Source organism: Acanthaster planci, linkage group LG02 (genome assembly GCF_054643075.1).
Source record: "Acanthaster planci isolate LZ-2023a linkage group LG02, COTS_SCS, whole genome shotgun sequence".
Taxonomy (NCBI): domain Eukaryota; kingdom Metazoa; phylum Echinodermata; class Asteroidea; order Valvatida; family Acanthasteridae; genus Acanthaster; species Acanthaster planci.
In genome coordinates, this window is record NC_141778.1 from 26,300,981 (window position 1) to 26,317,301 (window position 16,321).

A 16,321-nucleotide genomic window follows, 5' to 3' on the forward strand; every position below is an offset into this window, starting at 1 on the left:
CTTTTTCCGATCATGACGGTGATCATTTGTCATCTTGGTCTTATTCATTTGATGAAGAAAGCGACATTGAAGGAGCTGATGAGGCACAAGACATATTGCCTTATCAGTTCGAACCAGAATATACTCGGGAACAGATTTTGCAACTCGAGGCTGTTGGGTACAGGCATGGCGGCGACCCGGAGGATCGACAACAAAACACTGACTAATTTTGGATTTTGCCCTGCCCGACGTGTATTACAACACTGTATACTCAGTGTTTGCCCCCGAAGGCTTGTGAGAAAACCCATGACTCGAACCCACGACCTCCTGCTTACTAGTGCAGACAGCTTAACAACTCGACCACCGAGCTTGCTGGTGTCGGCTGGCTGGTTCGAGTCAGATGCAGCAGCGGATACTGCAAACAACTATTTCCAAGCTCGGTGGTCCCCAGCGCAAATCTATCCTTGGAAAATCACTGACTAGTAAGGATTTTTTCCTGCACCATTACAAAAATTTGTCTCTCTGAAAAGTCACAATTGTCCTGCATTGGCTATTCGATAGCTGTATTCGCTGATGTTTGTTACATATCAACTTTCTTGCCAAAACTATGCATTCTTGTCTGGAGAGCTGAGTCCGTTCAACAACGTCACATTTTTAGTCACAAGACGTCACAAGATTAGTCTGCTGCCCTCATTGACCTATTTCAATAAATTTTTGTGAAGAGCCCAGGCGGAGACTCAAAAAATCACACAGAAAACACTACGTCTTGCTGATTTAATGACATAAAAAAGGGATTAATCCAACTGTTTGTTTATAAGACGGTTGAAAACTATCATATAACATCAATTGAACCCTACATGGCCCATCCCCTTTTATACAGATATCGTCAGAAGAGGGCACTGTGCATAAGTAGCACCCTCTTCCAGATTTTGCTCTTTTTTCAACCACCTCGGTGAGTTCTGCTGTTTAGATGATTTTCAACATACTTGTACTTTGAGATGATATTCAAAAATGCCTGCATTGTTTGGGAATGTTTACCCTTTATTGTCCTGGTATCTACTGATGTCTGCGTCAAATCTGCTTTCAAACCACTGTGATTGAGTACAGTATTTCCTTTGATATGCTATACTGTACAGTTTGGATTGTTTTCATGTACATGTACATGTACATGTGTATTGTACTGTTCAGTACCACATGACATTCATAATGAGAAGGAAAGCGTACAATTTGATACAAAATAGAATGAATTTTGAAACGTTTGCGTAACACCTCCATTTATACACAAGCATATGAAAAATTTCAGTTTCTGGATGACCTTTAAACCCTAACCCCCTAGGGACCACTGAAATCTTGCATAACCTTGTTGGGTTCAGCATCGTTAGAGTTAAAAGACTTGATTGCCAAGTAACACAAAAACACTTTGTCTGATTTTTGCAAATTTGGTATCAAAAGTTGTGCAAGAATCCAAAAAAAAAAGTCATGGAAGGACAGTTTGACATTTGCAGTGGCTTGGGAGCAGCGGCAGAATTTCCACAGGTGTGTTAAACTGACCCAATGTTTCAAGGTAAAGCAGCATTTTTCTTGGAAGGACATGTAGCTGTTACAAATGGGTTTTGTTGAGGCAGCTGTAGTGGTTCCTTGCTGGAATGTTAAAAGTAGATCTCTACTTTTACTGTATTAAAAATTGGATCAACTTGAACTGCTGCCGTCTCTCCATGACGAACCAGACATTACATGGCTCTCAAGTGGAAACATATCACAGTACATGTACATGTAGTGATCTACACTACACTTGGGTTGTTATCCAGATGCTGTGTTCACATCCATTTGAGTGCCCATTAATCAAATGTTTGTTAAACATGCTTCAGGGAAGGGAATGGCTTTGTGTCTCACATCCCAGAGTGTTTAGAAAGTGATGGGTGAGTTCAGTAGAACAGGAAATTAAATCGTTTTTGCTCTGCACTTGTGTGAAGCAGTATATGTAGCCTCCCCATAGCATTCTGTAATCCACGTGACCTCCTTAGAATGAACACCCAAAATGTGGCATAATGTGACTTTTTCCCCTCGAAACATTTCTTGAGCAGCCTTGCCAACCATCTCTGAGCATCAACCCCCAAAGTTACGTTTCATTTAAATCATGACAAGTATTTTTACAAGTCCAGAAATTCAATGAGAAAATCAATCCCAAAGTTAATATGTACATTGTTTCAATTTGTTATAAGATTTTATATCATCTACAACTACATGTATAATTGATTTCGCATTATTCACTTACTTCACATTCCTCACTTCTTTTTTTTTTTGTAAGAAAATCATTTCTCATGTTTGGTCACACTCTCCAAGGGGTTTTCAGCACACTTCACTATACAATCATAACATAAAAAATAAAATAAACATTTGATCTGAACATCTAAGCAGTTCACTAAATTCAGAGTTTTTCATGAGTAGGGATATTTGAAACCCACTGAAATCACACTTCATGCACATTTGGGGATAAACTCAAATGTCATCAACGTGCTAGAGAAAAGTATAGTATGCTAAGATGTTCCCCGAATAATCCTATGTTTGTCTCAGGTACAGTGGATTATAATGGGGACATAGATGGAAGGACTCTCACCTTTGCCAACAATTTCCACAAACGTCTTTGGGAAGATGCCTTCTTTTGAGCCACTGCGTCCTCGCAGCCAGTCCTCTCCTACATACTCAAGCAGAGTGACTCGATTGCCGACCTTCAGCGCTAGCTCCCCTTCGCCTGCCGGCTCAAAGTCAAACTTGACGACGCACTCTCCAATCTTCAGGGAATACAAAGTGAACATATTAAAACATTTCAATTTTGGGCAGAATGCTGAGCATAACGGGTGAGACAATGGATAATTTTTCAGGCCATTTACTGAATGTGTGATTCAGGAAAAATTAGAGTAATTCATATCTACAAAGACAAGTATCGAGCTTGTCAAGAGGCATGCCAATATCCTTATTTCTCATTCTATATTACAATCCAGTATAAATCTAAAGGCTGTTTTACACTTGACCCTACATTAATAACTGATGACAGTTTCAATATACTGTTTGTCGAAAAAGCTAAAATAAAAATATTCTCATCTTCCTACTAGCCTGGGTCTTACCTCTGCGGGACTGTCAGCTACACTGAAGGACGGCAGGTTGGCTGGGATGTGATCCACAAAGGCTGAGGGTAAGTTTCCCTGGACACCGCTGCGCAGCTCACCATGAAGCCACTCTGAGTTGACCTGGCTCAGGATCCTAATCTTGTCACCAGCCTATAATGAAAAAATTGCCTTTTTTTAATATCTATCCTAAGCCTCCAAAATGGTGCACAAAATGTCACAACTGTTTTATAAAGTTACCCTTCTTCAAAAATCTTGCAGAAGTTGTTTAAAGGTTGGCAGTGCAATAGATTACTCTGCACAGTTCCATGTGCCATATAAAGGCGAATCTCCCTTTTTGTTCAAGTCTTGTTACTGGAGAACATGTCTCTGCGACCACTTTTATTTTGCATAGTCGACTGCACATCTAGACTAACCATACACTGTTACTAGAGGAGTGCATGTATACTTGCCCCTTTCAGAAATATTCTATTTCTATAACTTAATTTTGTAGTGGCAAGTGGGTTAAGGTTCAAGCTTTCACGTCAGTTTCTTACAACACTGGAACATACGTAGAAATTGGAATGCACATACCCTGAAGCTAATTTCATTACTCTCGGCAGCATCAAAGTCAAACATTGCCTTGACCACATTACCTGCAAGGAGGGACGTGTCAATGGCATTAGGAAATTAGAATGCTGATGCAATCACCAATTGCTCCCATTTCCGCAATGTAGTATACCTTGGCTGTTGACATGTATATGCCATGTACAGTTTCTGGTTTGTTGTGCATGTATTTGACATACATGTCCTTCATGGCTCCAATTTTTACCTTCTACATCTGCTTCATGTTGACATACTAGCTAAATGTTTAACCCCTGTGTGACAGTTTTGCAAAATATTATACACACTCTATTCTTTAACAGCACTGGAAGCATAATTACAAACTACATATAGGCAAGACAAAAATGCAACTATCTACGGAGCTCAAGGGTAATTAGGGGTCCAAAAGTGTGATCTTTGTTATTTGACATGAAAATATCACCGGAATGAATTTCAAACATTACTATTTGTTTGGCAGATAATTTGCATTAATTCATCACTCTTGTAAATTCAAAAATGTGTTCTGAACTTACAAAATCATATGTCAGATGTGACAGGGACACAATAAAAATGGACCCCTAATTTCTGGAATTACTCTCAACGAAATGACACAGTGTATTGCCATACTGGAAATTGCTTTGTCATGGGTCTAGAGCAGCAATATGGTTTACACTTACAAATAGCAATGCATATTAGCAGGTGGTAATGATGTCCCTTAGGTGGGAATACACAACGTGCACAAACTGGTTAATACACATCTGGCACAGGCTATGCTTGTGAGACCAATTTCTGTGTGTGAGCCACATATGTGCTTGAGCAAAGGGGAAAAAAATCCATCAGACAAGATCATTTCATGTACATATATGCATTTGTAGGGCACATGCACCCAGCAACAGGGCACTGAAATTACTCAATCCCAAGACCTCAGAACTTCACATGCATTGCTGTGTATATGCAGCAATATGAACGCAACTTCACTAATTCAGTTTTCTTTTGGAATTAGTTCTTATCTTTTGTAATCAGTAATATGACACAACCAACAAGGTGTAAAAAAATCCATGTCCCACATCATGGCAGACATCAAATATTCACTTTACCCGAGTTGCCATTCATTACAGTTGGTGATTTCTTAGCAGCTGTAGGCAGAGGCTCAAGGACTTCCACAAAGGATTCTGGGAAGATTCCTGTCTTGCCTCGGAGTTGACCCTTCAGCCACTGTGAGCCGACATCCTCCATCAGCTGGATCAAATCTCCCTCCTTGAAGGTCAGATCATTAGGATTGGTGCTGTCATAGTCAAATTTGGCTTTGCATCTCGGCCCGCTGTGGGCAGAAGTTGAAACCAATGAGTTTTAAAACTTGATATTGTATTATATTTTAAACTCCAGGCAGTACAAAAACATCACAAGTTCAAACAAGTTCCGATAAACAGTGACTGTAGCATACAGGTTTTGACATTAAGCAGAATCGGTTTAAATATACAGCAACCCTTACATGAATATTATAAGGAGAGGACCAAGAGGTAACAAAAACATGAGTAGGAAAAAAGAAAAGTGAATAACAGTACTCCTTACCTTACATTGCTGCTGCTAGAGGTAACCGATTTCACTGGAAGATCCTCCTGTACATGCAATGTAAAAATTAATACTGTATACATGACAAAACGTTTTAATGAAATGTCGGGGTAAATGATTTTAGTAAGATTAGAGAAAACTGCCAACCCATAACTATCTGGTCTCTACATTGAGGTTACGTCATCAGATACATGTAAGTGCATGGATGGGTGAAGATTGCTTTGTGATTGATGATACCTCATGGAGGTAGCATGTACGTGCACATATGTGTCTCTAATAGTGACAAGCCATGGTATAATATACGTAACACGTCCTTGGGAAAAATTGATAAGCAAATACCCACAATAATTTTGACATGATTGGCTGGGAAGATGCCAGTGCGTCCCTTGCACTGTCCCCGGTACCACTGGTCCCCAACTCTGTCCAACAGCACAATGCTGTCCCCTTCTTTGAAGGTCAACTCATCTGACGCGGTGCCATCAAAGCTGTACACAGCAACAGCAGACGGCTCGCTGGTATTTGGCTGTAGGAAGAGTTGCAGGATGAAAGAGTATTATATGATTAAATAATGACAATTTCAGTTGTGTCTAACCTTCACAATCTGGGCACGAGTTGTGACTACTTGTCTTACTAAATACTCCTGTGGAAAAGACCCAAAATAGCCTCAACTTCACTTTCCATATTTTGGTTTGAGGAATTAGTCAGTATTAACTGACACATTTATTTAAAATCTAATTTCTGAACATTCTTTTAAGCAACCTTCCTAAGTCCTTGTTAATCCTTCACTGCAAGAGTACAATGGCACTTTTTAAAAACTTTATGGAGCATCAGGCTCCACTTACAGCAGTAGAACACTAACCCTACTATCTGTAACCCAGCAACATCATCCACACCCTCCTAGTGGATTTTGAGAAATCCCTAGGGCTTGAGGTTCATTGACCACAATGCAGTAGCAAAATCTATTTGAAAAAGGCATTCAGACTGTTTTAAATCTACATAACTGAAATTTTGTTGCTGTGGTTCCTACCTTGCTGTTTGTCTGTGGAATGTCCTTAACAATCTTCAGAAAGGCTGCCGGGAGGAGGCCTTCTGCATTGCCACAGCGGCCTCTCAGCCAATCAGCATCGATGCGTTGCAATAGAATGATGACGTCATCGGCCTGCAACAACAATCACAGCAGGTATTTACATGAGATAGTTCTTACAGGCTAATTTGGCAACCCCTATGCAAATGTATGGCTGAGATGGTACATCATGCAGGTCGCAGATGCACTTATGCTTTTTATTCTTTTATCAAGAGTGGCCAAAATAAAGGTGCTCCTGAAATGGAAGAATGCATGCAGCCTCAGCTTGCAGATTTACGACTTCAATTATGTCCTGTGATTTCCTTTGCCACATGAGCTGACACTGACTAGCAGTCACAAAAGCCATTTAACTATGCAGAACATATGGCACCTTTTTTTGTTGGGTGACAGTTCAAGCCCTGCTTCCTTTCGATAGTGAGCATCAAACTGGATGCCATCCAAAGTACTTCTTTTATGTTGGACAGGAAACACAATTGCTGGCTATATTTCATGCAACCCAGCATGCAGTGTATGATATTTCCTACTGTTAACAAGGATAGCACTCCTGCATTGAACCTAAAACATGATTGGGATTGCTTTCCTGTGGAAGGGGTCTAGCTAAATGATATTTTTTTCCAATTGTGCTTTCACTATTTAACATTTAAGTTATTTTTATATACTGCATGTATGTACAATGGCTCTGACAACTGTCACCTAACTTAACTTTGTATTGCTTTTTTACTGCACGACTACTACAAGACCACTTTAAAAAGTAGAACTTTCCATTAAATACATTTTCAATTGCTCGTTGTGGAAGATTTACAATGATGCAACATGCATTAGACACTTTAGGCAGTTAGGGGTTACAATCCATAACTGTAACTGTAATGATCTAAAGTGTAACATTTCAAAAGTATTCTACAAAACTGGTTTGGAATACTTTGAATTTTCTTCCTTTTGGCTACTCTCACAAATTGTGCCACTGTTTCATTTTCAAAGGGTAAGACTGAAGAGGAGTTGCTGTTGCCTTGTTCATTTTACAATGACCATCACTTTGAGACCAGATCTAGAAATTCACTTAACCCAAAGTACATTTATTGTTGGCCAGTGTTTAACATTATAACTTTTCAACAGTCGGTATCTAGGATTTGAGGTGTTCAACAGCTGTGACAACTCCTACCTTGAAGCCAAGTTCATCAGGCTGGATTGGCTTGTAATCATACAATGCAATCCCATGAGGCTCCGAAACCTTGATGGAAAGTGTAAACAGAAAAAGCGACCTGAAAAAAGTCCTTTCCCTCCACAAGACACTGAATTATTTTCATGTGATCTAATGCAAACAGGCATCAGTATGTACGTTTCAGCTGTGCTCTTCTCTTAGATTGTACCTCTGGGATGATAAAGCCTTCTTGGAAAGTCAGCATGGCACAGGTTGATAGGTTGTTTAACTGTATAAGCAGTGTTTATCTGAGCCAAGTTGTGATACAGTAACTTCAAGTGTGTTTAAGCTTGTGGAAAGGTACACCATACAATACCTTCTAACATCCCCATCATTGCATATACAAGTAATAGGACTGCATTTTTATCAAAGTGGTGGTGCAACACTTAAAAACCTTAAACCCAAGGGTGTATGTAAAAATCATACTGAAATTGGAGGATTTGGGACTGTTAGGGTTGAAATGGACTGTTTAATGCAGATTGTGAACCATTCAACCATGGTTGCACTACTTTGACTTCAGAGTGATGTCACAATTTCTGCAGCATATTCTTTTCTTACTGAGTGCGCTCTGATGGTAATCTTGCTCACCATGTACTTGTTGTAGAGTGGATGGCCAGGCCCTGGCCTGGGTGGCAGCGACTCGGACTGCGAGGACTTCTGTGGAGTTGTACCCTCTGGCCTGAGTGGAGCCCGTCGCTTGGGCTTTAGGTTGGCTGATGAGGCCGACTTTGGCTGGCTGCTTGGGGCATTGGGCCGGGGTGGGGCGCTACCTTTTGATCTACCCTGAGGTCCACTGGTAGGCTATTCAGGATAAACAATGTAAAACCTGCATTCACACTTGCTGATATTTTTTAGGATGCTGCATGTACCACAAAGGGGTTACCACAGAGTGAGTGTCTTGCAACGCATTAGGAGAAAAACGTACAAGTCCACACCATCTGGCAGTTCTTTTGAGAAAGGACTTCGCAGTTTCCTCACATATTAGGTGAACATGACTTAGATCAAAATCATTTGTTAGAATGACTAAAGTGCATTTGTGTGAAGAGTGACACCAACATTTATGATAAAGGCTGTTACTGAATTCAATCCTTGTGATTTGAGCAATGGTAACACTTGTATGCCATCACATGCTTAACAGCTTCCTCACTTGTCTCAAGCTTACAAGCTTTCCCACCAACAACGATCAGTGTTGTAGTCTAGACCTCTCAAGACCATGATAAGACCAACACAAGACCATCGGAAGACCAACGTAAGTCTGAATTCAAATTACAAGCTACCCAAATGAACTGCCACAAAAGTATGACAATGTTCATCCTACACCTATTGCTTGTGACTGGTGGGGTGAAAAATCTTATGTCTGTTTTGAGATGTTCTTGACCACAAGACCGATAATTATACAATGTACAAGTGTGTAACAGACCTTCTGTACTGTACACCTCAGCCAATGGTTCTGGAAAAATCATGCTTCACAGTGCATCTTTAATACAGGTGTTCACATCAGTGCGCCTCCCTGAGTTTGCAAAGTATTGGCCAATTACAATGTGCAGAATCTGTCGCCACAATGCGCATTTGAGAAAGGTCGACAGATTTCTTGTTTTGTGATTGGCCAATGCGTTACAAACTCTTGGAGGCGCACTATTGTGAAATGTCCATATTAAGTAATAAGAAAATCCGGGTCTGCTTTTTTCTGCATATATGCAATTTTCAATAAGATCTGCTAATTGCAGAATAGTTCATGTACATGTTCACATGCATGTGAGATGTAGACCACTACAGACAGTGGTCTCTATGCACCAAGTACCACTCCTATTTTAGAAACATTACGTTATAGGCGGAACTACAAAGTACCCAATAGAATCCATGTAAAGATGACGGATCTAATTTCTCTTTTGTTTCACTTTACACCACTTATAATCAACACTTTCTGTAGAGGAATCTCTCCTGCGAATTTTGGAGGCTGTTATTACATCAATCATGTTCTTTAAGCACTGTCAACTTGAAGCATTGTGAACACGTTTTTGTTTGAGCGAGGATGAATATATATGATGGATGAAAGAGAGAACATTAGCATTATTTTTCTTGTTTCGTCACAAACATTATTAATTTTGGTGATAAAAATGAGATACAACAAATGACATTCTGTTATTCTAGCCCAACCTACCCTGGGAGGTGGCACTTTGCGCTTTGTTTCAGGAGAACTGGTCCGGCTGTTTGGTTTGGAACCTGGCTTCTCAGCTCCTGGTCTGATTATTGTGGGTTTGGAGCGCTGTACACCTGCAGTAAACGACTCTGCTGAGATCTTAAACTTTGGCACAGGAGCTGATCTGCTTTGGCCTGAAGTAGATGGCTTTGCTGCAGTTTGTGCTGGCGTCTTTGGTGGAGGCATTAATCCCACAAGACTGCCTAGACTGGGACCGCCTTGCTGCCCGGTGTTCTTGGGTCTCGCCCTGGCGGCAGAATTCGGAGCAGGCGTATTCTGTGACTGGGTCTGATTCACCTGTTTCAAGCTCGCTGAGGTGATGCTGAAGAGTGAGGAAGCTGCCTTGCGGCCTTCTTCTGATTTCGCGATGGAAAAGCCAGCCTTACCAATATTCTTTGCATCATCAGCAGTCATGTTCTTGGCAGCTGAGCTAGCTACCTGCCATTTTAGGTCGCCTGAAGAGGAATCTGATGATCTGACATCAGCTGCTGTGCTTTTTGCAATTCGAGAAAATGAGCCAACTGCCTTCTGGCCATCCTCTGACTTTCTCAGCATCTGCACCCCTCCGCTAATGTTACTCACATCGTCTGCTGTCGTGTTCTGAGCAACTGCACCAGCAAATTGCAGTGCATTAACTTCATTGCTGGATCTTGTTTTGTCTGATGCTGCTACTGCAGTGGCTTTGCTGCCAAACTTCAGGGCATCCTCTGTGCTTGCGTTCCTTGCAACAGCACCTGCAACTTTCATCTGGGCATCTGAACTGCTCTCTGGCTTGGAGTTTTTTTGGAATGTGCTGTCAAACAATGACAGGATGTCAGCCCTGGAGTATTTCTGACCTGACGCAGGAGGTACAAGAGGCATTGTGGGCTTGGGGGGTGCTGAGCCCTGTGAAAATTTGTGTGAATCTGAAGGTGCTGTGGCAACAGCTGCAGAAGTGTCCGCGTGCTGTTGCACTGGTTTGGGAGCAGCAACTGGATGAGGCAGTGACGGTCTTTCAGCTGGCTTTGGGGCACTAATAGGATGGGGTAGAGCTGGCTTGTCAGCTGGCTTCAGGGGTACCTGTGGGACTGCAGGTGCTTGGCTTGACCGTTGCACAGGCACTGGAGACTTTGATTTTACACGTACATGGAACTTACTATTCCCTTCCAGCTCAGGTGATGATGACGCAGGAAGCACGGGAATGGGCTTGACACTGTCAGCGTGTCCCCTGTCCTTGGGTGTGGCTGGCTTGGATGACTCGTCCGACACGTGATTCTGAGTCAGTGGCTTTGGGGGTCTGCTTGGGGCCGCCAGCAGAACTGCCCCCTGGGATGTGTCCTCGGTGTCTGGTCCAACTGATCGCGGCCGAGGCTTGGGAACAGGTGCCGGCTCAGCACTGGCCTGCCCTTCTGTAACAGAACTAGAGGACACCGACCCGGGATGAACGTAAGCTCCCTTGGGCCTGGTGCTGGGCAGGGGAGGGGGCACATAAGGACCTTTTGGTCGGTTGGTAGGGAGAGGTGGGGGTGCACCAGACATGGCAGTTGCACCGGTTACACCAGGAGGCTCTGAGGGTTTAATAGGCAAAGGAAAGAAACCATAAACAGAAGGTATACCACGTGCCAAGTCATTAAATAAATACATAAAACACATAGCAGCAAAAAATCTTCAATCATGCAGACTACATGAATACAATTATTAAACAGAAAATTCATGCAGTTTACTTATACATGTACATTAAAAGAAAATGTTACACTGGCATATTTGACTAGGGAAGGTCAATTGAAGAAAGACAGACCTGATAGGGTATTTGCACTTTATTACTTCCTAAATTGCAATAAAAGCAACACAAAATCTAATTTACAGTATGAACACATTACATGTAGATGTTTAACCACTTAGCGCCGGGGCATAATTATCATTTTTTTCTGTTTTCAAAATTCTTCAAAAATTCATTATTTCATTTAACAGATGTTTATAGCCGCACGAAGTGATCTTTAGGCACTACTCTAAGTTGACAGGTGACCTTCATTGACGCCCAAGTATTTCAGCCAGGCCTTCAGCCTTGTAAAAAGAGCCCAGATTGTGCGGTGTTTTCTAACTTTCTTTTGTTCACGAACCTGCCACAGTGTGCTGCTCACCGCTTTTCAATAGGGGCCAGATTAGTGTGCAGCGGTACTGTGTGGCTCATCGCTGCAGTGGTGGAGCGCTTTTATCCCCACTGGTAATCCGCTCGCTCTAAATGTCCCAAACCCTGGTATACGGTTTCAAAACAAGGTTGGATCATCTCCACTTTTGAAAGTGAAAAATGTCGATAATGCCCAGCAGCCTAGTCTTTTGTTCGGAGTACGGTCTTTTATTACAGGGCCCTTTTCCCTTTGTCCGAGTTCAGAGACCCCAGCCATGCATTTAAAGCATACATCTCCGATTCTGGAGTCCCCGGCAGGAAGTGGTTAAAGCTGGCAAGCACAAGTTTTAGCTTCTGAGAAATAGCTAAAAAGTTGAAGAAAGAAACTGAATGGGGCCCGATTTGAATGTGGAACCTCCTAAACACTGCTCCTCCAACCGAGCTATTACGTGGCATGTTGGTATATTGGTCATACATGTATGTTTCAGTCTTGCCCAGTGGCACTGTTGCAGTCTCTCTTGGCAATCCCTAATTGCCCGCCACTGCTAGTATTGCTAGCATTTTAGAGCTTGAGCTTGATATATGGTCACATGGCAGATGTATAGATTTATAGCCTCTCATATGTAGGTATACATGTACCTTGGACAGAGACAAGAACTTATTAGGGGACTGTCTGCACAGGACTAGCCTGGTTTACAGATTGCTGGAACAGTGGTCCAGAGGTCTCACATTCAGATTTCTTTCCAGTCAATCCGTTATTCAAGATAACTTGATTAAAAACTGAAAGAAGTCACTTTTTCCACACTTAATTTGAGAAAATATCAGGAATCCATAAACAAAACATGAATCTAAATTACAAATCATGGCTCTGTTAAAAGCCTATGATCTAAAAGCCAGTAATCAGCCTTTTTGCATTAAGTAGTTCTTATCTTCTTCTCTACGACCTTACATGTACCTGGAGCATGTAGGTCAGATGCAACAACTGCACAAGGTGTTTGGTACGAACAGAAATAATGTTTTGTTGGGTGAATTGTTATGTCTGTCTTTTAAAAACTGGAAATGTACATGTACCTATATGCCTAGAATTTAAAAAACTGCTCATTTTTATTAGTCGGCTTTGCTATGTTAGGTGAAGTTTATGACTATTTTGTGCCAATAACATAAAAAGGAAAACCACTACACATTTAGGATATGTACCATGCTACATGTTCCATGCTAATATGGGCTTATCTAATTGCAAAGGAAATAAAATGGACTATTTACCTGAACTGTGTACATTTATATGCACAATGATTTAAGAGCTGACAGGAAGAAGAAAATCTCAAGTTGAATTGGGTGACAATTCTCCCTTGTTTTCCCCATTCAATAAACAATACTTCATGATGTGTTTTGAAAGGCAAAAAAAAAGCTTGATTCACTTACCTGGCTTTTTGTTGACAGCTTCAGGAGTGGGTTTGTCCACACCGCGTCTCGGTGTGGGAACTGGATAGCTTTTGGTTGCGTCCGATGGGTCCTCTGCTGCCGCAGTTGTTGGCTTGGCAACTGGTGCTCCTAAAGTGAGCTTGGAGGTGGTGGTTGAGGTTGTTTTAGCTGCAGGAGAGGGGCCAGATGGCATAGAGGTATCTTTGGAGAATCCTCCTACCTCACTGAGAGGCCTGGCAGAAACTATGGTGATTTCGGGTCTTCTGTCCATAAAACAGTCCATGGAGAACAAGAAGGAAAGTTTGATTCAAAGCATACCTTTACGCAAACAAGAAGGATAAAAAAAACAGAGCAACTTCACTTTTTTTCTGAATGCTTGGAAGAAAAAGCCTGGTCATGCTCAAGTGGGATTTGAACCTACGATGTCCTCATAGGTTTTATACTATCAAAATTCACACATGCCTGACTCCAATTCAAAGTTTCATCAGATGACAAGAGACGGACGAATAGCACGTGATGACAGATGGTGTATCCCGTGGTCACATTGTCTTACTTTTTCTGTGGTTTGCCAGCAGTTGCAGGTTTGTCCTTGACACTGGGTGCCTGTGACAGTGGTAGATGTACACTGGCTGGCCGGGGGGCAGACCTGAAGTCGGAGCTACGAAAATGCACACTGGCTGGCCTTGCTGGGGCCTGGAAAGAGGGTGCTCTAGAGGGGCCTGCTAGCACATTCAATCAATCAAACAACAACAACATTTAATTAAAGATTAAATCTTGGCCATTTTAATTACATGTAGTAACACAGATTAATCAGCTTACTAGTAGTAATAGCACAGTGTTTAAACTTAACCTAAATAAATAAATAATTGAATGATGCCAACACGAAGGAAACGGTAAAGTAATGCTTTTGTACCTTTCCCATGGACAAGACACGACTCAAGACAAGTAACAGACATATGGACAGGACAATAGCAGTGAGACCCAAAGAGCGATTACATTTCAATCTCAGAATAAGATGTAAGGATTGTAAGACTGATGTAAGACTTTTGGCAAAGCAAACCACAATATTACAATCTTTACGTTTAACCCTAACCCCCAGGCTCCTGCACTAGAAAGCATATTGAACCTCACAAAATCCAACAGGTTCATGTACTTGTCTATGTACTTGTACATGCAGGGTAGTGTACCAAACCTGATAAACTCCAACAGAATGAGCCCGTTGGAGTTTGAGTGATATGGTATGGATGGGTCTATGCAGTATAGGATGACTTGCACTGAACAGTACCAAACCTGACAAAATCAAGCATAGTCCAACAATTGGTACAGCAAGCTAGACACTGCACACAATGAACCCTGTGTGTCCCAACTCACACAGAATCCAACACCATCTCCCTGGGCCTTTCATCCCAAGTCTCACAAAATTCAACAACAAGTTCCTCAGGTACGGTACCAAACCTGCCAAAACCTCACAAAACCTGCTGTTGGAGTATGGCAGGTTTTGGGCAGTTAGGGTTAACAGCAAGTTCATTCCAATATCTAACACCACATTGAAATGGACTGTTTCTGAAATGATGTTCTGCCTTCGCGAGACTGCAGGTACATGTACCAAAATAGTAACCTACAGAACAAACACACTCGTTAAAAGTAAATAAACATAATTACCAGTGGATGGTCGTGGTGGGCATGCCCTTTTGATCACAGCATCACTGCAGAGAAAAAAAATGTGAATAAGTTTTAGTGAGAGATTCTGAAAAACAAACCAACCCTACAACTCAAACTGAAACTAAGCACCCCCCCAAAAAAATTGCACACACATCATTGGCTAAAATAATTCAGGAACTTCATGCAACTTTGGGAAGACTGAAACAGTACAACACTTTCTTCACACTCCACAGTTAGAGTGTAATCATGGCATTGCCCGTGCAAACATGGAGTTTACTGCCAGTAAGATGCATGATTTAAAATTTGTTTCAAACGTAATAAAAGTAACAAAACCAAGAACAAACATGCACGACTATGAATGCTCTGGCAGCAGAGCTGTCACTGCTTTCTCTACAAAGTAAGACTTGATGAGTAATGAAACTTTTGAGGCCATGTCAGGTGACCAAATGTGCACATGATGATGTTCGGTCACAGAAGTGAGTGGCAAACAGAACAGAATGAAAGTGTCTAAACTGAGGAAGAACAAACTACGTGTGATGTGAAGTTACGAAGTACTTGTACCTGTTCTCAGCAGGCTGTGGGACTGAGTCCACACTGGAGGTGTTAGAACTCGGTTTATTGTCCTCGTCATAATTAGTGGCCCCTAAACATGCACACACACGGTTAATTTTACACAATGCTACACATGCACAAATAATAATCACGTACATTCTAGAGGAAAAAACTAAATTCCCAGCCTCCATGGTCATGCATTCTGGGGACTGATTACAGGTATACTTTTCAGAAAGTAAAATAAAAGGAAACACAAGCCTTCAACTTAATGCCTTTTTTTCCAGCAATTTTCAACAGCATTCAATGCAGATTTGTATGTCACAAAATATGAAGGGCCTGACATTTTGATGCTAGCAGAATCTTTTTAAAAGGCCTTTGAAAAAGATTCTGCTACTCGTAGGATCGAAACGTCATGGTGTGCATATTTTGTGATTTGTACTTTGGTCACTGTGTCAGCAAGCAGTTTGCGGCAGTCTTGTATTAGGTCTACATATACATATGTTCTGGATTTGTATGTTTTATTCTTGTCCAAAAGATGATTTCTCTGTATCATATTTTCAAAGCATTATGATTCAAAAGTTCACCGGGATTACACAAGGTGTGAATGCCACTGTGAGCAAAGCCAAGCATAGTGCATGTACCGCTACATATACACTTTAAATTCTGTCACATTGTCATTTTTTACAGTCGGTGAATTATAGAATCAAGGATGACAGAATGTCTTTGCTTTGAATGGCATTCAGATACTGTACAATATTCAGCAATGCAATGGTGTTCTTCATTTGAGACAGTGTTCAGTGGTACACATATATGTATGTACATGCACATTAGTGCTTTT

General features: G+C 41.4%; 1 protein-coding gene across 2 annotated transcripts in view; it reads right to left on the reverse strand.

Annotated features, from left to right (window-relative positions):
• The window catches only part of sh3d19 (SH3 domain containing 19), a 30,202-nt gene that overhangs the window by 9,675 nt on the left and 4,206 nt on the right, over positions 1–16,321 (reverse strand). The window contains exons 2-15 of one of the 2 annotated variants that reach the window (XM_022228844.2): positions 15,493–15,574; positions 14,932–14,975; positions 13,823–13,988; positions 13,270–13,532; positions 9,702–11,287; positions 8,129–8,341; positions 7,502–7,570; positions 6,286–6,417; positions 5,602–5,781; positions 5,259–5,305; positions 4,784–5,007; positions 3,678–3,739; positions 3,105–3,257; positions 2,597–2,771 (exon numbers count right to left, since the gene is read on the reverse strand). In XM_022228844.2, coding sequence (XP_022084536.2) covers positions 2,597–2,771; positions 3,105–3,257; positions 3,678–3,739; positions 4,784–5,007; positions 5,259–5,305; positions 5,602–5,781; positions 6,286–6,417; positions 7,502–7,570; positions 8,129–8,341; positions 9,702–11,287; positions 13,270–13,532; positions 13,823–13,988; positions 14,932–14,975; positions 15,493–15,574 — 3,396 coding nt within the window. The remainder of the gene's footprint in view (positions 1–2,596; positions 2,772–3,104; positions 3,258–3,677; positions 3,740–4,783; positions 5,008–5,258; positions 5,306–5,601; positions 5,782–6,285; positions 6,418–7,501; positions 7,571–8,128; positions 8,342–9,701; positions 11,288–13,269; positions 13,533–13,822; positions 13,989–14,931; positions 14,976–15,492; positions 15,575–16,321) is intronic. The other variant, XM_087132571.1, reaches the window with a different exon arrangement.